The 23,897-nt window shown below is 38.5% G+C and overlaps 1 protein-coding gene across 2 annotated transcripts in view; it reads right to left on the reverse strand.

Moving 5' to 3' along the window:
* Positions 1-23,897, reverse strand: part of GRIA2 (glutamate ionotropic receptor AMPA type subunit 2) — a gene marked incomplete at both ends in the record, with an annotated part of 153,617 nt that overhangs the window by 64,238 nt on the left and 65,482 nt on the right. For both annotated transcript variants that reach the window (XM_082838458.1, XM_082838459.1), the window contains 2 exons: positions 703-899; positions 9,912-10,151. In XM_082838458.1, coding sequence (XP_082694584.1) covers positions 703-899; positions 9,912-10,151 — 437 coding nt within the window. The remainder of the gene's footprint in view (positions 1-702; positions 900-9,911; positions 10,152-23,897) is intronic.

Raw genomic sequence — 23,897 nt, forward strand, 5'->3', positions numbered from 1 at the left:
TAAAAGGAAGCAAGGTGATGTGGTGAGCACAGATATCTCTGGTATCATATTATTCTTTAAAATAATGCAAATCAATACATCTAGTTTACTTTTCAAGCAGCAAGGACTGCATATATCACTCCTACATATTTTTTTTCATAGATTAATAGTTTCACAGTGACACAAAACCTACCTACTTAGGAGGAAAAAAATTACTTCTTGGAAAAATAAATACATGCTTTTTCTGAAGACCGAAGTGCACTCAGACAACAATCCAGGTTTAGCACACCACACTATATCCTAATGTTTGAAGTACTCCACGTCTTGCCGAAGAATCCATGAATTACTCACTTCTCCCTTAGGACCCAGACTTATTTTCACTTCATGCCTGCCCATTTCTTTCTCTCTTAACAGCTCAAAAGAATTGAATTTTAAATTTCCACTTCAAAATATCAAAATTTAGGACAACACGATAGACCACACGATCAGGACCTGTATATTGCATACAGGAAATGGTTCGTGTGACGTGCCAGCACTGCTGGGGACGCCCTGCTCTTGCTGAGTGAAGCCAGGGAGAAGGTCACCGCTGATCCTTGCCGGGTCCTCCACGGGCCCTGGGGAAACAACCTGCTGCTCAAGCACCGCCCCGAAACGCTCCCTGCAAACGCCGAGGCTGCACGCACGCGCTCGATTGGGCGCCCTAGGAAACAGACAGGAGCCCACCTGGTCCACGATGTCGTTGACTTTGTCCCGCTCACAGTCCAGGATGACCCGACGCTCCTTCTTTAGCTCCAGATCCTGGAAGAGCGAGCGGTAGGTCTCATCTTTCTTGTCATTGTTGATGTTCCCCACGTTGATAGCAGTCACTTGCCACTTCTTTTCGGCAGCGGAATCCAGCACCGCCTGCAGGGTGGACAAGCCTAGGAAAGCAGAGAGACAGGGGGGCTGACGGCAAGGCTCGACTAACGGAGAAGCGCGCTGCGAAACTGACACGCATCTGGAAGGCTGCTACTTTTCTGCAACGAAGGGGTGCTGACGCCTCTAAAGAGCGACAGCTACGATCCTTAGCAACACCCGCTTGTTGCCACTTCGCATCAAGAGCTCTTTCCTCTACCTGGGAACACTGTAACCCCTTCATTCGGGCTTCTCAGCTGTTTTCTTTTGGACATTACCAAAGTGTGATGTTTTAATACCTCTGGGGTTTGGGGGGTTTTGTTCGTTTGGCCACACCGTGCAGCTTGAGGGATGTTGGTTCCCCAACCAGGAATTGACCCCGTGCCCTCCACAGTGAAAACGCCCAGTCCTAACAACTGGACCGCCAGGAAATTCCCTACCTCTGGTTTTAATGAAATCAAAGGACATCCATTCTTTCTTGTATAGAATAGAAAAAAATATTGCTTTATATATGACACGCTATCATTTCACATTATTATCCTGAAGACGGTGAGTCTATTTTCAGTGAGATGGATCTAGGTGGGTCTATGCGAGTCTGAAAACCAGTCATCTCTGAAGCTGCTCGATTTCCTCCTACCGTTTTCTGGTCGGCAGTTGTTTTTATTTATTTATTTATTTATTTTCCTCAGCCTCTGTTATATCATTTTTGTTACTGGGACTAATCCTGTAGAAATGAAATGTTCACCTATTAACCACATGGTAGCAGTTAGTTTTCTAGTACACATTGGTTACACTTACTTAACTTCCCAAATGTGAGACCACTTTACTCGTCATTAGTAACTTTGTTTATAGCATCATACGACTTAGGTCATATCGAAAATTGTATTTTTGTTTTTAATTGGTCACACATTGCCTCATAGGTAGGATTGGGAGGGAAAACAACTTGGGAACATCTTTCCTAAAGTTAATGCTGCAGTTTAGCACTTGGAAAACTAGTATATAGACTTGTCTTCCATGTCACTTCAACTCTTCACAGCCAACCCAAATTCATCATTTCTATGAATAGCTTAATGAACAACAAAAATCAAGGCTCCAAAAAGAATTCAGGACTCATCACATCATCTTCTTTATTGCAGAAAGACAAGAATATTGGACCCTTTTTACCCATAAAATCTGGGGTTTCCCTAATGTGAGCACATGACTCTAGAAGCTTAATTCATGTTCTAAACTTTATTGAAATCTATTTACGACAGCAAAAAATATGTGTATTCTAAATGTTGTTGAAAATTACCTGAGCCTGGAAAATATCATTAAAATTCTCATTGATTCCATATTGCCAAGGGTATATAAGATGAGCCTAGAGCACCTTGTGGCCCCCCAAAGCAGGAAGCTCTCCAAAACTATCAGCCTCGTGTCAAAAGACCCAGGAGCAAATTTGATGAGAATCACTTTAAACAGAGATGATGCAGTTGGAATAGCAATAAAAATAATAACTGCAAAAGGCTTAAATACATACATTTTCTAATCCATAGATTAGTAATGACATTTAAGAAAAATATTGGATTGCCTTTGATGGATGCTAAGGGGCCAAGCTATTATTTTGAAAACTGGTAAATAAAGGTAAAGAAACAAGCATTTTCCCACCTTTCCTATATGAACTCTACTCAGGGTAGTAGTTCCTTAAGGGACGGGTTTTTTGGAAAAACTCCAGCTAATAAATGATGAACGAATATAGATTCAGAATTACAACCAATCTTGTAACACCTTGTGAATTAATGACTCAAGGCAAGAATCGTTAACTGCCGCTAACAAAACAAAAAGAGAGATGCGTAGAAGTTACGTGCCTTCAAATGGGGATACTCAACACCACCTATGAAATATTCATGCCAAGAAGCGAACGTGAATCTCAGCAAGGATCTAGATCTAATTACCCTTTTATAATGACTATATGGCACAGAGTAATATGTTAATCAAAGTCCAGACTGTGGGAAGCTCTACATTACCTTATAAAAGCCTAAAGAGATATGTTAACCAACTGGATATGTGGACCTCACTTTTATCCTGATTCAAACAAACTGTGAAAAAAAAAATAGATGATGCTAGTAATGAATTACTGTTAACTTGTCTATATATGATAATGATATTGTAGTTATATTTAAACCAAGAGAATTGTTCTTTCAAAATATAAACTGAAATATTTACAGCTGAAATAACAGGATGTCAGTTATTTGCCTCAAAATAATGGTCAGGGGCTTCCCTGGTGAGGCAGTGGTTGAGAATCTGCCTGCCAATACAGGGGACACGGGTTCGAGCCCTGGTCTGGGAGGATCCCACATGCCACAGAGCAACTAGGCCCGTGAGCCACAACTGCTGAGCCTGCGGGTCTGGAGCCTATGCTCCACAAGAGAGACCGCGATAGTGAGAGGCCCGCACACCACAATGAAGAGTGGCCCCCGCTTGCCGCAACTAGAGAAAGCCCTCGCACAGAAACAAAGACCCAACACAGCCAAAAATTAATTAATTAATTAATTATTTTTAAAAAAGGAGACCAGACCTCTTCTTCCCAAGGCTTTCAGGGTGTCCTGCAGGGAGAGTTGCACCACCCTTATACAATGTGTTACATACAGCACTCATACGTGAGCTTCCTTTCTTCCAGGTAATCAATCATTTCATGTTGCTTTCATTTAACTATGAACTTAACCACATACTAAGTTAAAGTTTCAAGTGGTGATGCTCTTGACGTTCTGTCCTATCCTTTAACACATATAACAAGAAAATTTAAATATAAATGCCAACGTGTAGATGAATCTCAAGTGATATTTCTAAACTTAACATGTGTTGGCAGTTCACCTTGTCCAAAATATGGAGAGGATATATATATATAAAATCAATAAAATGCATTTAAAGAAATAGCTGATTCAAACTCAACCATTTTATGTATCAAAAAATAACTCACAGTTGGTGTGGATTCTGTTATGAAAACTCTTAGAATTAATATTTTGTAACCTATGAAACCTAAAAAAAAATACATCCATTTATTAAGATGCTAAACTGCCCAAGTGGTACGTAATCAGACGATGAATTTAGTTTCATCAGAAGACACTGAATATTATTCAGTTATCTCCTAAGGACAGCCAGAAATAATTCACCAACCATGGCATGACCTGTCTCACATTTTGAAGAGACTGCTGTCCCATGCTTATTAATCAATATTCTCCGATTTGTTTTATTTTTGGAAGTAGCAACTGACTCTCTCAAATACTTTCTCAACTTGATCTGCCCCTTTCCTATAACTAAGAGTTTTCTATTATGTCTGGTTAGTTTAAAATTAATAGATCATTTTAAAATTTAAAAAAATCACTGAAAATGCACATCACACATAGTAGGGTGAAATTAAATTATTCATACACAACACAAACTGATGCTCTTAGCCTCTTGGTAACATATTCCAATTAGGAGAGAAAGTATTACCTCTTTCCCTTCCACACAAACTAGCCTAGAAGTATCTTTATAAATACACTCATCCCTTAATTCAGAATATAAACTTGTATGGACACTGGGAGTTCTATGTAAGTATTGGTTTGTTTAAAAACATTAGTAGCTGGTTATTCAACTCTAATATCTGTACCACTAAATCAGGACATTTAAATCCTGGTTTAATTTCTTATTATTTTATTGCTTATGACAAAGAGAACTTGAGATATACCGTTGTTCATCTACAAATAGAAAAAAAAATTGGAAAATTAACTGCTCTTCCTAAGAAATATATTTAAAATATATTCTGAAAAACCTCAAGAAGGGCTTCCCTGGTGGCGCAGTGGTTGAGAGTCCGCCTGCCGTTGCAGGGGACGCAAGTTTGCGCCCCGGTCCGGGAAGATCCCACATGCCGCGGAGCGGCTGGGCCCGTGAGCCATGGCCGCTGAGCCTGCGCATCCGGAGCCTATGCTCCACAACGGGAGAGGCCACAGCAGTGAGAGGCCCGCGTACCGCAAAAGAAAAAAAAAAAAAATCCTCAAGAATATGACAGGAGTATAAAATTAAGTTCTACACTCTACTAAATGCTCAGACTTCTGGATAAAATAAAGACTAGCTAAAGTACTGCTACTTACTTCTGTATTGTTACTTCTTCGAGTGCCTAATTGTTGCTGGACTAGTTACAGCTGTACACCCTAGTTATAAGCTGACACTCTCCCTCAAACTCTCTCCAAGAACCATCAGTAGTTCACAGTCGCATCTTAAGCTACTGCTCCTAAGCCTGTGACAAAATTACAGAAAAACTTTCAGCCCTGAAACAGGTGGAGTCTAATGCCTCAGTTTGCACGTTAATAGGTGGAATTAAAAGTGACTACTGCATATAGGTATATTTCATTCGGACCATGTCTTTCTTCTTGAAAATATTTTTTGTTCCATTTAAAATTCACAGCCCTTATTCATCTTTCAGGCACAGAAATTAATACTTTATGATCACTAAATCACAGCAGCACGTCTAGGCCAGATTAGATTAACATATATTTCCCTCATTGACTTTCTCAGGAACATCATAAAAGCAATTTATAATCTGGAAGCATTTTTATGCTAGGCATGATGCCTTTTTTGAACTGGAATCCATGTGCCTTTCCTTCAGGGGACAAATAGTGTGGTTCAAAGTTAAAACCGAGTTATAAAAGCATTAGTTCTGGTTTTACCAACTGTCTACAGAAATGTATGACCTTACCTTAAGAACATTGACGCAATAAATAAAAACCACATTTTGATTAAGTCCTGGTTCAAATGTAGTACATGTGAATCCAAAGACAAACCTATATTGAATGCAGTAACATAGGCAACCCCATGACTCTATATCTCCAATGTGTTGAGAATCCATCTACCTACTCTCCCTGCCATCTACCTCCTCTCTCTGGAACTTTTAGGAAGGGTGTTGGGTTATCCATTGAGGAGTGCCAGGCTGCGGCCACATGACTTGGATTAAGAGAAGACACCAGCATTCCTAAAGGGTCACACGGCACCAGGCGAACAGTTTCAGCAATCCTCTCACCGGTAAACTTGAAATAGTCAAAAGCCTATACAAAGATCAGGATGCATCCATGTCTTCCCTTGTCTACAAGTGGGATGTAGTCTCCTGGACTTGCTGCTCGGCCTTTGGATGGATAGCTGGAATCAGGAAAGGTTTCATTGGCAGTCCTAGTTAAAAGCAGTGCAAAGAAGCAGCATTGAAAAACTGTGTCCTTTTCATCTAGCTTATATTCAGTGCAGAATGTTGGACAGTCATTCTCATGCTTGGTCTATTCAAAAGAACATCAATTCATATATTTAGAAATTAAAATTTAACAGCATGTTTACCTGATCTAGACTCTCAGAAAATTAAAGATTATTAAAAACAAATCCTTACGGTCAAGGACCTGGAAAGAGTGCCATATCAAAAACAGACAAAACTCTTTGAAATTGAGGCACATGGAGACATAATTTGAAAGATCAAATCATGGAGCCTATTTTTCAAAGCGCTCATAATATAGTAAGGGCACAGATTCATTCTCAAGTCGTGTAACACAAAAACAAGGAGGTACTTCCTTAAAGTGTAAGAGAAGTGAGTTAAGGACCATAGGGGGAAAAAAACAGTTCATGTGGTAAATGTATGAATAAACGTTTTAAAATGTGATATGACAGCAAAGCTATAACAATTGTAATTAGTAAGAAAAAATCAGAGAGCAAACATGCCATTTCCACGAGTCAAGTAAAACATTACATAAGGGTCTTTTGCCAGTATTTTGAGTCTTACACATTTATCTTTGAAAATAGATTCAGATGAAAAGCCAGTGTGACACTCTTCATATTAAAACATGAGTATCTATTTGAAAATATCTTGAAAATGTATCCATAATGTCAGTTCTGGCTTTAATATATAATTACTTAATGTTATCACTGTAATGTTGACCTCTCCACAGATGCACTCGAACTCAAATCAATTTGTATAATTTAATGATTGGAGATTATCGCATCATTTCAATTTCATTTAATATTCATAAAGTGTTAATAAAATCATTAAAGATGCGTCAGGTTCTTTTCACAAGTACATAAGTCCATCCATCATCATCCGATCTATAGTGACACTGAAGTGTGTCCCTAAAGTGAAAACACCGCCTTGCACCTAGTCAAAGAGTAGAGAGAACTCACCTCTGATCCTTCAATTTAGCAAGCAAGATCCAGGTTCTAATACCATCTCAAACTTAAAATACACAGATGCTCAACTCATTCAGTTATTAATGCTATTTATTGACATCAACTCTGTGCTAGCATTATCTTAAGCGCTGTATGTACAGTTAGGTGTAGTGGGTACTGCCAGGGCATTGCCTTCCTGGGCTTAGAGCCAGACCTTAAATTAAAAGAATAAAGCTTAGTCTGTGTGGTTAAAACAGTCCCTAGAATATACTGGGAGCTCACTTCTTGGGTGAGAGAATGAACATCAATATTAAGTATAACTTGTGATAAGTACTATGCAGGGAAAGGAAAGATTGCTTTGAGAGAAGATAACAATACGAAATGCACCTCTGTGGGAATGTTATATAAACTAAGACCTGAAGGAGAAAAATTTAGAAGTCTGTGCAGAGATTCAAGGTGAAAGAATTTGGTGCACCTGAGAAAGTAAAAGAATATTCGTGAGATGGGTTCAGCCTAGTGAGTGAGAAAGGCAGTGGTATAAGCGGGCAGGAGCCAGATACCACAACACCTTACAGGCATGTTTTATCCTCATTATAACGAGGAGCCACTGAGGTATTTTAAGCAAAGGAGCAATGTGGTCAGTAAAGCATTTAAAAGTATTCAAAAAATAGAGCTACCGTATGATCCTGCAATCCCACCCAGAGGAAACCATAATCTGAAAAGATACACACACCTCAATATCCATTGCAGCACTATTTACAATATGCAGGACATGGAAGCAACCTAAATGTCCATCAACAGAAAAATGGATAAAGAGGATGTGGTACATATACGCAATGGAATATTACTCAGCCATAAAAAAGAATAAAATAATGCCATTTGCAGCAACACAGATGGACCTAGAGATTATCATATTCGGAAAAGTAAGTCAGATGAAGAAAGACAAATATATGCTATCACTTATATGTGGAACCTGAAAAGATGATACAAATGTACTTATTTACAAAACAGAAACAGACTCACAGACATAGAAAACAAACGTATGGTCACCAAAGGGGAAAGGTGGAGGGGAGGGATAAATTAGGAGTTTGGGATTAACATGTACACACTACTATATATAAGATAGATAAACAACAAGGACCTACTATATAGCACGGGGAACGCTACTCAATACCTTGTAATAACCTATAATGGAAAAGAATCTGAAAAAGAATGGATATATGTATATTATAACTGAATCACTTTGCTGTACACCTAAAACTAACACAACATTGTAAGTCAACTATACCCCCACATAAAACAAAATTAAATTAAAAAATAAATAAAAGCATTCAAAACTTCTGGCTCCTTTACGGAAAGTGGATTGAAGAGAAACAAGTACAGAAATGGAAAGATGAAGGATGAACACATGGGGCTGTCCTGGCCTGGAGTCATGACAATGACACAGAAGAATGGCTAGAAGTAAAAGACATTTAGATGGTAGAAATCCTACGAAGAGGAGACAAGAGTTAAGGAGGACGTAGCAGAGAGCAAGAGGAAGATGATGATAAGCCCTGTATCTCATTTATCAGAAGGATGGGCAGAGGGCCATCCAGCACACCGGAATCCGTATTTACTCTCAGCTGTTCTGTTTGACTTTTTCACTCCCCATGTGGATAGCAAGGCTCTCCCTTGTCAGAGCAGCGGGAAAGTTGTCGGCAGTCTTTCTTCTCAGTGTCTATAGTTCTGACTGGCTTTTCCACGGAGTCTTCTCATTCTCAGGACTGGAGGCCGGGACAGGGAATCAGACACCAGGCTGGAGCATGCTAGGCTGTGATTGCTGTAGCCAATGTCTCCAGACTGATCGTGGCAGAGGGCTTGCAGCCGGCTCCCCGCTTGGCCGCCCTCGCAGGTAAGCAAGGTGCCCTCTCCTGGTAGAAAGAGGCTTCTGGTTTTCACTTGAACATTTAAAGCAAGTTGCTTTGTGGACGGGCTGGTATCTATTAGGTACTCTGGCAATGGTGGTTGTCAATACTTTTGAGTCTGTGGGTGGACTCTCTCGAGAAAAATCATCTACGTTCATGTGCACAAAATGTTCATTCGATGTTACAAAGTACACAGACCCACTGAAGCTGAATCACAGACCCAGGAATGGTTAGAAATATCTGAAATTCTATGACACATAAGTCAGTCAGGTCCGCTAATACCAAACTTCACCACAAATGATGCGGGAAACACAAAGGAAGGACCCTTACCCCTGAAATAAAAACTGGTACAATGAGCCAAGACTCTATCTAATCCAAAGCGTCCCCTCGTAAATAGCTGTAGAAGAGCTGAGACAAAGCACAGGTCTGCTGTCAAAAGACCTGAGTTCAGCTGAACCACACGTGGGGGCTCATGAAAAAATCAACTTCTCTGAGATTCAGGGATCTCATTCTAAAGCAGGGTTAATAACAACTGTCCCTGCCTGATAAAATCTTTGCATGTGGAAATATTTAATGTCTATACATTTCTGTAGACGTTCTTATTTATAGATTTATTCAACGCTTACTTAAACCAATTTTCAAGGCCGTCACTTCACTGACCCTGGACTGGGAATATAGTCATCCTAGGGTCTTAGCTGCCGGCGCCAGAAAGTGCTTTGTGCCTTGCGGCTGAACATTCGGGCGTTGTGTGAGCACAGTCTGTCTCTGTAAATGGCACATCCACAACGTTTGCTTGTTTGCTTTACTCTAAATATGTTACCCCGGTTTTGAATTGCATCACTCATTTACACGGCATAATTAAGCCAACTTAGCCTTGGACTTCAACACACTTACACAGCCCTATAAAGTCACACGGAAGTATCAAGTGCGGGCCCTGAATCTGACCCATTACAAAGGGAGAAGGATATTGTCACTTACCTCTGTCACTGTCATACAGGTATGCAAACTTATCCCATTGGTAGTACTCAATCAAGCTGAGAAGTGCTCCTTTGAGGTCTGGTCGCATCTGAATGACAAATGGATGGGTACCATCTGTCGGGAAGCTGGGAGTGATGAAGGATACATGGAGCGTCCCACAGAATGACGTGATGGTGTTTACAGACTTCTTGTCATAAAATCCAAAAATTGCGTATACTCCTCTTGAAAACTGGGAGCAGACTAGAAGAACAGGGGAAACAGAAAGGATAAATCACATGCATTTGCTTGAAGGTAAATGCCCTTTTGCATAAAATACAAAAGAATCAACGTATTGAAAAATACAGAGAGTTGATATCAATAATTCATCAAATTTTTGAGCGCTTATTTACTTAACACCCCACTTGAGGAATTCAAAGAATTATAAAGCATTAAAAAATAATTCTGGCTATGGGACTACATGAAACTTAAAAGCTTTTCCACAGTGACAGAAACTGTCAACAAGTTTGAAAAGGCAGCCTACTGAATGGGGGAGGAGATTTTCAAATCCTACATCTGATATGGGGTTAATATCCAATATGTACAAATAACTCGTACAACTCAACTTCAAAAACAAAAACAACCCAATTAAAAAATGGGCAGAGGACCTGAATAGACACTTTTCCCAAGAAGACATACAGATGGCCAACAGATACATGAAAAGATGTTCCACATCAATGATCGTCAGGGAAATGCAAATCAAAACCGCAATGCGCCATCACCTCACACATTAGAATGGCTGTCATCCAAAAGACAACAACTAACACATGTTGGCAAGATATGGAGAAAGGGGAACCCTCATGTACTGTCGGTGGAAATGGAAATTGGTGCAGCCACTATGGAAAACATTACAGAGGTTCCTCAAAAAATTAAAAATAGAACTACCGTACAATCCAGCAACTCCACTTCTGGGTATTTTTCTGAAGAATAAAAAAACCACTAATAATGTACCCTAATGTTCATAGCAGCATTACTCACAATAGCCAAGACATGGAAGCAACCTAAGTGCCCATCAATAGATGACTGGGTAAAGAAGACGCAGTGTATGTACGCAAGGGAATATTACTCAGGTATGAAAAGTTAAAAAAGAATAAACTCTTGGATAGACCTAAAGGATATTGTGCTAAGTGAAATAAGTCAGACAGAGAAGGCAAATCGTGTATGCTTTTATTTCTATGCGGATTCTAAAAAACGGACAAACAAAAAAGAATAAACATAACAAAACAGAAACGGACTCATAAATACAGAGGACGAACAGATGGTCACCAGAGAGGAGGTGAGGGGGTGAGTGAAACAGGTGAGGGAGCTGGAGAAGGACAAACTTCCAGTTTCAGAATAAATCAGTCACGGGAATGAAACGTACGTTGTGGGGAATATAGTCAATAATACTGTGTATGGTGACAAACAGTAACTAGACCTATCTTGGTGATCATTTTGTAATATACAGAAATAACGAATCATTATGTTGTGCGTCAGGAAGTAACAGAGTGCTGTTGGTCACTTACACTTCAAAAACAATACTGATGTGTATAAAATGGATGACTAATAAGAACCTGCTGTATAAAAAAATAAATAACATAAAATTAAGAAAAAAAACAACAAGCAAACTCATAGAAAAAGAGATCAGATTTGTAGTTATCAGAGGTGAAGGCTAGGGGAGAAGAAATTGGATGAAGGTAGTCAAAAGGTACGAAATTCCAGTTCTACATGATAAATAAGTACTAGGGATGTAATGTACCGCATGATAAATGTAATTAACACTGCTGAATGTTATATATGACAGTAGTTAAGAAAGTAAACCCTAAGACTTCTCATCACAAAGAAAAATTTTTGAATTTTTCTTTATTTTGTATCTATATGAGATGAATGTTCACTAAACTTATTGTGATAATCATTTCATGATGTATGTAAGTCAAATCATTATGCTTCATGCCTTAAACTTATACAGTGCTGTATGTCAATTATAACTCAATAAAACTGGAAGAAAAAAAAGAATGTATACACATTCTTATTTAACAAGCCATGTAAGTATAAACATATTTTAGGACAGCCCCATAAAAAAAAGAATACAAGTAAAAATCATTAGTTATAAAGAACAAACTGCAATTACCTGGGATTTATACATATTCATAATAACTCACTCCTTGTATTATCTGATATTTTTTAAAGGCTTTATCGTGCTAATAATGCTTTTATATACAAGATCGGCGCGCTCATGAAAAGTTCTAATGCTGAGCAAAACCTCTTTAAGAGAAGATGGATGTAGGGCTGGTACCACACACAGAAACATGTCACCCAAAAGGAACATCTCTCACCTTGAGAAACGCAGTCAAGGAGCAATTGTGTGAAGCTCAGAACTCCTATTTTTTTAAGCTTTCCCACGGACTTAACTTATCCCATGTGTTCTACTCCATGCAACACAAAGAATATTATCAAAATACTTTGGCATAGAATCATCATTCTTTAAAAAAAAAAAAAAAAAGACAATATTCTATTTGGAAGTCCCCATCACTCCCACAATCCCTTGTTCTCTACCAGTACTTGTATTTCAGTGAAGGACCTTCTCCCAATCCCTCCGCCACAGTCAGACCATCACTAAGTCATGGTCATTCTAATACCTAAATATACTCAGAGGTGGTCCCCTTATTTCTCTCTCCATACCAACCATTCTAGTTCACTGATAGCATATACCATGTATCTTGGGCTTGCCTTGTGGCCTGGCATGGTACCTGAACTCATTTATTTCTTATGCTAACCCTCGAGGTAGGAAAGATTATTATTCCCAAATTACTGATAGGAAAATTGAAACATAGGGAGATTAAGTGACTTACCCAAAGTCAGACAGCTAGTAAGAGATGCTGTATTCAAACCCAGACAGGCAGATTCAGAGTCCACACTCTTAACTAATGGATAATATTGTGTCCCTAACTCGGATTATTGGAATACCTACCCAACTTTCCTCCTTCAACCAATTGTGCCCCTTCCATTCACTTCTCCACAATATAACCAGAATAATTTTTTGAAACACAAATTTGATCCTATCTCTCTGAGAAGTAAGGGTTGCTTTGTCCAAGAATAAACCCTGCAATGCACAATACAAACCACACATGCCACAGCGCTTAAGACAACCAAGTCAGGTCAACCACATGCTTTGAGGGAATGAATAGCTGATATTTTTAAATCTCAAAGTTCATTTCGATCCAAAACATGAAAGTCAGCTCTCCAGTAACATAATCTAACGACCCAAAACATAACACCAGGCAACCTTGTAAATTTATTAAATCTCATTTAAAGGATAAGGCCAATACTATCATATTTCATTTTATTTTACTCACAAAAATAAATGGTCTATGGAAAAAGTAGACTTGTTTAATGAATAAGAGCATTGCTAAAATACATAGATTTGAATAGCCAATTGCAGACAATCAATAAATGATGGGCAATAATTTTTAATGACTATCATGTGATATGAAATGAAAGGAAAGCCAGATTGGCCAGTTCTCTGAGTGGCCCTTATTCATCAGATGTTTCAATTTTCCTCTAAATATTTATCAATCTTCAACTCACTTCTGCCTTTCTAACATAAGACGTTTCCTGGGATTTCTAGGTTATGTCTGTGTAATGGTCAACCGACATCTTTACTAACAATCTTCTGCAGAACAGACTAATATGTCTCAGAAAACAGCTGTATGTATTTCTTTACATTTACTCTAATACTTTAACATAAAGCAAAGATGAGATTCCCGACTTTTATTCATATTTATGTTTTTGTCCTCATCTGAGAACAGATGTTGAAAACCACCTTTAATGTGTTTGACTCTGCTCATTCCTGACTTACATGAAAAATCCCTTTCACTGTTCAAACCCTTCTGGGCAAACTCCGCCGTGATTTCTTATTTTATGCACGGATGTATGCATCCTGACATGCATATCTTAAATCTTAAGCTTGTTCAGAAATTGTTGACTCCATAGGATGTATAAAAATGAGAAGTTGCTCTAAAATTCTCTCTGGGTCTGTTTTATTTCATTTCCTGCAAAGTGTTGGCATGTCGTCTAAAAACTATAGGGATATCAGGCAATATGATTTATTAATGAGACCTCCACATCCATCCTCAGTGAAACCGCCTGGTAAAGGAAGCCACTGTTTGAATACACAGTCTGAATAAGAAGCCATATCTTTCATTTCCCATTTGTTCTAGACTCTGGAGTGAGTTGTCAAGGGGCCTCCTGGCTGTCGTGACCATCTGGAAACACCTGGCGTTGGCCCAAGCATGGGCACGAGCTGCACAAGACTTCATCAGAAATGAAAATTCACCTAACTCAGAAGGCACCTTTTTGCATGCAGTTCAGCTAATTCTCCAATGACCATAATTGTGGAACCATGGCCATCCCCTCCTGACCACCCCAGCCACCTCTCAGCCTTTTCCCCTTGCCCTTTATCTCATCAGGGCACATATTCAATTGTCCACTTGCCTACAGCTTCTATTTTCCTAGATATCTGTCTCTGTGTCGCTTTACCACACACACAATGAACAGCCATTTGGTCGGCATTGCTCACCTACCCTGACCTCATGTCTGTCATTCTCCCTGTCCCCCCAAATGACAAGGATATCATTGCGTTTACACCCAGGACTCAGTCAGAATGCTGACCTGAGCTAAGGTATTTTGCTTACCCAGTTTGCAGTGACCATCTCAGGATGAAAATCTGAGCGTTGTATTCCTAACACTCCATCCCCCAAGTACCAGCGTGTTCGCGTGCTAATGCTGACCTTCTCCCCAATACAGCACAGATACAAGACCCTACTGACCTGAGACACAAGAACATTAGTTCTCTACTTTGAAAGGACTCCTCCTCTGATTAGAAATGAAATTACTCTTTTTCATCTCTACCTTATTCTCCAGCAATACTCCAAAATTCAAAGTCATTTCCCTAACTTATATCCATCCTCAAAGAAGGAAGATTTACTAACACTATCAATATTCAAATGATGTGTCATAGCTCTGGAAACAGTTTCAAAAGAAAACTCTCTAAAATGAGTTAGATAATATCCCAGCCCATATATCGTCACCTTGTTCTGTGTCACCTCTGGGGGCAGAGGAAGGAGGAGAGAGCTCTCAGTTTCACCTCTAGATTCATGACCCTATGAAACACTATTATAAATTTCTGAATAATTATGCTAATTAGTATTAGATTTGCATGTACGTCTTAAAACTCTAAGCTAAATGTAAGGTGGTTCTCACTGAGTACGACTTTAATTAAATATTTAATATCAACTTTGAGAAACTCAGCAAAAGCAGGTCCTTTTAAAAGATACTTTAGGGCAAACAGCAGAAATGACCATCTCCTGGGTGTAGATAACTTGCTGATTATTCCACTTTTTATTACAAGCCCAGGTGATTAAAGCCAATAGCAATGCTGACGTGGTGCCTCCAAGTCACATCTTTTTCTCTCGGGTCACTCTGCTCATTGGTGCTGCTAATGTAGCACACGCCATACAGTCTGGAGAACCCTGCATGGTTATTTAGTAGAAAGAGAGAAGAATAGAGCCTGATGTATTTTTGTTTAACATTTTTTTGTATTTAGAAGTTGCCATTCACTGCTGTGAGACCCACCGTCTGCTTCCTAAGCAGGAACGGTGCTTTGCAGTTTGTGCAAAGTCTTATGAAAGCTTCATCACCAAGCAATCCTGAGCTCAAAATTTGGAGAGCGAAGAAAATCTCTCTCATCGTTCATCACACACCTTCTGGCGTTATCTCCTTGTAAACAGGGACCCCAATTTTACTACTGAAATCTCCCTTAAGATCCCCGAGTCACTAAACCTAATAATTTTTTCTCAGATCTAGCTTTCTTGGCCTCTTTGAATTTATTAATCAAAAACTTGAGTCTATGTTTCCATACAAAATTTAAAATCATTTGTTCTCGTTCTATGAAAAACGCCATGGGTATTTTGACAGATATTGCCCTGAACCTACAGATTGCCTTGGGCAGTATGCTCATTTTAACAGTATTAACTCTTCCAGTCCAAGAACACGATGTATCTTTCCATCTGTTTGTGTTGACTTCCATTTCTTTCATCGGTGTCATATAGTTTTTTGTGTACAGGTCTTTTACCTCTCTGGGTAGGTTTATTCTTAGGTATTTTATTCTTTTTGATGTGCTGGGGTTCAACATCACTAATCGTCAGGGAAATGCAGATCAAAACCACCATGAGATATCACCTCACACCTGTCAGAGCGGCTATCATTAAAAAGAATGCAAATAACAGGTATTGCTGAGGACGTGGAGAAAAGGGGACCCTCATACACTGTGGGTAAGAGTGTAAACTGGTGCAGCTGCTGTGGAAAACGACATGGAAGCTTCTCAAAGAAACTAAAAATAGAACTACCATATGATCCAGCAATTGCACTCCTATGTATATATTCAAAAACACCCCAAACAAACAAAAACACTCATTCAAAAAGATACGTGCACCTTGTTCATAGCAGCATTATTCACAATTGCCAATATATGGAAGCAACTTAAGCGTCCATCATGAGATGAATAGATAAAGAAGCTGTGGTACATATATACAATGGAATATTACTCAGCCATGAAAAATGAAATGTTGCCATTTGAAGCAACATAAATGGAATTGGAGGGCATTATGCTAAGTGACATAAGTCAGACAGAGAAAGATAAATACTGTATAATATCACTTATAGTGGAATCTAAAAATACAACAAACTAGGGAATATAACAAAAAAGAAGAAGGCTCACAGATACAGAGAACAAACTAGTGGTTACCAGTGGGGACAGGGACGGTGGAGGAGCAATACAGGGGCAGGAGATTAAGAGGCACAAACTATTAGGTACAAAATAAACTACAAAGGATATTTTGTACAACATGGGAACTATAGCAAATATTTTATAATAACTACAAGTGGAGTATAACCTTAAAAAATTGTGAACTACTGTACTGTACTCCTGTAACTTATATAATACGTCCATCAACTGTACTTCAATTAAAAGAAAAATATCTAGCCAAAAAGAAAAAAAAACAACTTGCTTCTAGAAATGCTCTCTCTTTCCACTGCTACTAGCAGTGCTCTCGTCCAGTTCCTTCTCCACATGGCTACCAAGTAAAATGATGTCATCTTGGTGCCCTTGCTCTCCCTATAATTACCTTTCACTCTTTCCCCTATATCCCAAATTAAATCTATCCTTAGAGGTTTCATCCCTTTAAACAAGGTTAAGTTCAACTTTTTATGCATGCTTCCCAAACCTTCATATCACCTCTGTTGTCTCCCTTTATCTATTTATTTACTGAACAACTTATACTGTAAACACTCAGCGTGACAAGCATGGGGTTAAGTTCAGAAAATGCCACAGGATAGATATAGTACATTCTCTTTTTTAAAGTATAGTTGATTTACAATATTAGATTGCTTTCAGGTGTATAACATAGCGGTTCAACATTTTTATAGATTATACTCCATGTAAAGTTATAAAATAATTGCTATATTTCCTTGCACAGTACAATATATCCTTATTGCTTATTTACTTTATACATAGTAGTTTGTATCTCTTAATCCCACACACCCATCTTGGCTTCCACCCTTCCCTCTCCCCACTGGTAATCGCTAGTCTGTTCTCTATAACTGTGAGTCTGTTTCCATCTTATAATATGCATTCATTTGTTTTATCTTTTAGATTCCAAATATAAGTGATAACATACAGTATTTGCCTTTCTCTGGCTGACTCATTTCACTAAACATAGTACCCTCTAGGTCCATCCATTTTGCTGCAAATGGCAATATTCCATCTCTTTTATGGCTGAGTAGTATTCCATTGTGTGTGTGTATATCTATATCTCTCTATATTCCGATATATAGATATATATACACCACTTCGTATTTATCCATTTGTCTGTTGATGGACACTTAGGATGCTTCCATATATTGGCTATTGTACATAATGCTGCTATGAACATTGGGGTTCATGTATCTTTTCAAATTAGTGTTTTCGTTTTCTTTGGATATATACCCAGGAGTGGATCATATGGTAGCTCTATTTTTAGTATTTTGAGGAGCCTTCATACTGTTCTCCATAGTGGCTGCAGCAATTTACATTCCCACCAACAGTGCAAGAGGGTTCTCTTTTCTCCACATCTTCACCAGCATTTGTTATTTGTAGACTTTTCAAAGACAGACATCCTGGCAGCTGTGAGGTGATATCTTATTGTGGTTTGACTTGCATTTCCCCATTGATTAGTGATGTTAAACATCATTTCATGTGTCTATTGGCCATCTGTATGTCTTCTTCTGTATGTCTTCTGCCCATTTTTTAATCAGGTTGTTTGTTTTTTTGAGTTGTATGAGTTGTTTATATATTTTGGATATTAACCCCTATTCGGTCATATCATTTGCAAATATTTTCTCCCATTCTGTGTGTTGTCTTTTCATTTTGTTGATGGTTTATTTTGATGTGCAAAAACATTTAAGTTTAATTAGGTCTCATTTGTTTATCTTTCCTATTGTTTCCTTTGCCTTGGAAGACAGATCCAAAAAATTATTGCTACTATTTGCATTAAATGTTCTGCCTACGTTTTTCTTCAAGGAGTTTTATGGTTTCAGGTATTACAGTTTAATCTTTAATCCATTTGGGGTTTATTTTTGTATATGGTGTAACTTTTCTAATTTAATTCTTTTACATGTAGCTGTCCAGTTTTCCCAGCACCACTTATTGAAGAGACTGTCTATTCTCCATTGTATATTTCTGCCTTCTTTGTCATATGTTAATTGACCATAGGTGTGTGGGTTTATTGCTGGGCTCTCAACTCTGTTCCACTGATGTACAGATCTGTTTTTGTGCCAGTACCATGCTGTTTTGGTTATTGTAGCTTTGTAGTATAGTCTGACATCAGGAAGTGTGATACCTCGAGCTTTGTTCTTTTTTTCTCAAGATTGCTTTGGCACTAGGGGTCTTCCATATACATTTTAGGACAATTTGCTCTAGTTCTGTAAAATATGACATGGGTATTTTGCTTGGGATTGCATTAAGTCTGTAGATTGCTTTGGGTAGCATGGACATTTTAACAATATTAATTCTTCTAATCCAAGAGCAAGAAATATCTTTCCATTTCTTTGTGTCATCTTCAATTTCCTTCATCAATGTTTTATAGTTTTCAGAGTATAGATCTTTCACCTCCTTGGTTAAATTTATTCCTAAGTTTTTGAGGTTTTTTTTGATGTGATTTCAGTGGGATTGTGTTCATGCTTTCTCTTTCTGATAGTTCATTATCAGTGTATAGATAAGCAACATATGTCTGTATATTAATCTTGTATCCTGCAGTTTTAATGAATTCATTTATTAGTTCTCACAGTGTTGGGGTGGAGACTTTAGGGTATTCTACATATAGTATTATATCATTTGCAAACAGAGACAGTTTTAGTTCTTCCCTTCCCAATTGGATGCCTTTTATTTCTTTTTTTATCTGATTGCTGTGGCTAGGACTTCCAATACTATGTTAAGTAGAAGTAGTGAGAATGGGCATCTTTGTCTTGTTCCTGATTTTAGAGGAAAAGCTCTCAGTATTTTGCTGTTGAGTATGATGCTAGCTGTGCGTCTGTCATAAATGGTCTTTATTATGTTAAGATATGTTCTCTCTAACCTATTTGGATGAAAGTTTTTATCATGAATAGACGTTGAATTTTGTCAAATGCTTTTCCTGTGTCTATTGAAATGAACATGTGATTTTTATCCTTTATTTTGTTAAGGTGGTGTATCACATTGATTGATTTCTGGATATTAAACCATTCTTACATCCCTGGAATAAATTCCACATGATCATAGTGTATGGTCTTTTTTTATATATTGTTAAGTGTGGTTTGCTAATATTTTGTTCAGGATTTTTACATCTATATTCATTAGAGACGTTGGCCTGTAATTTTTTTTTGTAGTGTTTTTGTCAGGTTTTAGTATCAGGGTAAATAAATGGTGACCTCATAGAATGAATTTGGGAGTGTTCCATCCTCTTGAATTTTTTGTAGTAGTTTGAAATAGATAGGTATTAGCTTTTCTTTATATATTTGGTAGAATTCCCACTGTGAAGCCATTTAGTCCTGGACTTTTGTTGGCCTGGAGTATTATTTTAACTACAATTTCACTACTAGTGATCGGTCTGTGTGGGTTACCTATTTCTTCCTGATTCAGTCTTGGAAGATTGTATGTTTCCAGAAATTTGCCCATTTCTTCTATGTTGTCCAATTTGCTGGCATACGACGGTACAGCGTATTCTCATGGTTTTTGTGTCTCTGTGATACTAGCTGTTATTTCTCCTCTTTCATTTCTTATTCTGTTTACTTAGGTGCCCTTTCGCTCTTGATGACCCGGGCTAAAGGCTTATTAATTTTGTATATCTGAAAACGGAAACAGACAGACACTCGTTGATTCACGTCTGCCGTTTGCCTGCTTGTCTGTCTCTATCTCGTTTAGCTCCTGTCCGATCGTTCTTATTTCCTCCCTGTTCTGACTTTGCGCATTTATTGCGCATTTATTGCTCTTCGCTTTGTAATTCCTTTAGATGGTAGATTAGGTTGTTTATTTGAGATTTTCTTGTTTCTTAAAGCAGGCCTACATCACTACAAACGTCCCTCTTAGAAATGCTTGCGCTGCAGACCCTAGATTTTGGGATGTGTTTACATTTTCATTTGCCTCAAGGTATTTTCTGATCTCCTTTGATTTCTCCAATGATCCATTGATTTTTTTTTGGCGGTACGCGGGCCTCTCACTCTTGTGGCCTCTCCCGTTGTGGAGCACAGGCTCCAGACACGCAGGCTCAGCGGCCATGGCTCACGGGCCCAGCCGCTCCGCGGCATGTGGGATCCTCCCGGACCGGGGCACGAACCCGTGTCCCCTGCATCGGCAGGCGGACTCCCAACCACTGCGCCACCAGGGAAGCCCAGTAGGTATATTTCTGATGTGTCTGTGGGAGGAGTTGAGCTCCACGTCCTCCCACCCCTTCTGCCATCTTGATCTCAACCTCATAGAGTACAGCCTTAGCTGGAGTTGACAGCTTAACTTCAACCCCTCACCCTCCCGTGCCACCCACTGGAGAACTTCTAACTCTATATCATTCCAACTAATTCCATACAAAAAGGAAAGAAAACCCTGAAAACATTATCCTACAAACCATGTCTTCATACTGATTTTTTTTTTCCTTTCTGCTCATGGCACCATAACACTTGCCATCACTGATTTTTGATATTTCAGAATAATTAATTCATTACTCCCCTTGTCCTGATCATGGAGCCTATAGCCATCTCTGTTTTGTGCTATGACACTCATTCCACATTAATCACGTGTTTTTAAGAACCTCCAAGGTTACTGTTCTGGGTATGGGGAGACAGCTTTTAAGCGTGCCAGGTAAGGTCTCTACTTATATACAGCTTGTGTGGTACACTTCTTAAGTGTCTCTTGCATCCGTGCCTTCATTTTCTTTCTCTTGGTTTCTTCCCCACTTCCTCTATCACCTTCCTGCAATTCATGCTCTTGTCGTACGAGTCTTCCTGAAACACCACATAAAAGGCGTTCTTCCAGGATCATCTTCAAACTGTTTTCCTTCTTTTTTTTACATTCTCTCTCTTAATGGTCTCATCTTAAAGGCCAAATTCCATTTTCCTGTGCAAATGTTTCCCAAACCTGAACCACTACAATTGTCTCCCTTTATCTATTTATTTACTGAGAAAAGATATACTGTAAATGTACTGTATATTATTATGTAGCAAATATACTATATAGTGTGTGCGTATATATAGTACAAATATATACTGTAAATTTACTGCGTATGATTGATTTTTTTATTTTTTTAATGCATTTACTTATTTATTTTTGGCTGCTTTGGGCCTTCGTTGCTGAGCGTGGGCTTTCTCTAGTTGCGGCAAGCGGGGGCTACTCTTTGTTGTGGTGCGTGGGCTCTAGGCACGCGGGCTCAGTAGTTGTAGCGCACAGGCTTCATTGCTCCGTGGCATATGGGATTTTCCCGGACCAGCGCTCAAACCTGTGTCCCCTGCATTGGCAGGCGGATTCTCAACCACTGCAAGGAAGCCCCTATGATTAATTTTTAAATCATATATTTTCATGATCATTTCATATTTATTTCTTTGCTAGTATGATTTTTAATTATAATGATTAATTCTTTTAAGACCTCAAGTGTGAGTTTTCTAAAACAAAAAAAGAAACAGGGGAAAGAAATGCATAAAATATCAGTTTTACATTGTTTAAAATCCTATAACTTTGATCTCAAATGTTAAATATCGTAGAAAAGTTATTATTCTGTATCCAAGAATCTTGGGCTTTGACCTTAGATGGAGCAGTTGTAGTGGTGAAAATTGACAATAACCAGGGGTTGGATCCTGCTTTGCTGTTATCCAGTTTGACTCACTTGGGCAAGTTACATATTTTACTCTGTCTCAGCTCAGCCAACTATAAAGGAAGATAATAATGTTACCCACCTATTTAATTTGGGATGGGGCTGCATGAAAGAAAAAATAAGCTCCAACAGTGCCCTTGAACTCTGGGCTAACTGAAAGCAGAGAACGAAGTGTTATTTATCTCTAACTGCATAGCCTATCCCGTATTTGGCACAGATGAGGTACTTGGCAAATGTCATGTAATAAAATAGCAGTTCTTCCAAGAAAAGTGTCCTTCTTACCATCAACCGAATATGATTTTCCCTGAATTGTATCACCATCAGCACTCTGCCCTTACCTCCGTTATGGCACGAAACACAGTATATTTAGTGTGTGTATGTGGCGGGGGGGCAGGGTCGGTGACCTGTGAGCTTCTTGAGAGTAGTGGTCAGTGTGAGAACAGGGTAAGAACACCCGACGCAGAAGCCCAGCTCCATCCTTCTCTAGTCACCCAGTGGAAGAGACACTGAGCCTGTGCCCGAGGTCCCTAATCTAGTGAATGCGGATGTTGATTCCTATCCTGCCTTCCTTGAAGGGATTCTTGAAAGTTTAAATTCGATAATACAGAGAGAAGTGCTGGGGAAAATATAAATCATAAAATAAGTAGGTTAATGACAACAGAGCCAACCATAATGATTTGTGTATCCTCTGCAATACCCAATTCAGGAATTCTCACAATTATGTTATCAGATATTTGTTGAATGAATGCATGATCTCAACTAACTGTATAACCAAGAAATAAAACAGTTTTTATAATGAAATTTCATTTCTGGGGTATTTCTGAAATCATAACAATATTTTCTTCCTCAACTATCAGACTGCAAGAAATTTAGCCTATCATTTCCTATAACGGGAAAAAAAACCCCACAAGTATGAGTCTGAGAAGACAATCTTTGGAATCTTGGTGAAATTTAATTATTTTAAACTTTCAAAATACATTTTATATGTGAAGAAGTTGTACCAAGTGAGGTGATGTTACCAGCCTGAAAAAATAAGTAGTGCAGGATACAACTAAAAATGTAAACGAAAGAAGTGAACTTCTTTGTCTTGGACAGACATCCAGTAACATATTTTGCACTTGAAAATATCCTCAGGGATTCTCACAATCTCGAATTTCTTACTTATATAATGCAATGGAATTGTTCAAGCCTGAAAACTTATCGTAAGCAACATTTAATCCTTAAGAAAATGCAACTGTTGGAACATACGGGATTTGGAACATTTGGTTTCCATATAAAAATTTGGGAGAATGTGAAAAACAGAACTGTCATTCTCTCATTCTTGGAAAATGTAAGTAAATCAATACCCTGTTCTCATAATGAAATGGAGTAAAACTATATACTCTCTATTAGAGGCTATTATTTAAAAGTTTACATATCTACTGAGGCACCTTCTTTTCCCAGTAAGTGACAGAAGACAGAAGGATTTCACTCTCAGCAGCTGTTTGTTCAGCATCTCTCCTAAAACGCTCCTCTCCTTCAAAGCCGACCCTCTGCTCGT

This window comes from Leucopleurus acutus, assembly GCF_964270905.1.
Source record: "Leucopleurus acutus genome assembly, chromosome: 4".
Lineage (NCBI taxonomy): Eukaryota > Metazoa > Chordata > Mammalia > Artiodactyla > Delphinidae > Leucopleurus > Leucopleurus acutus.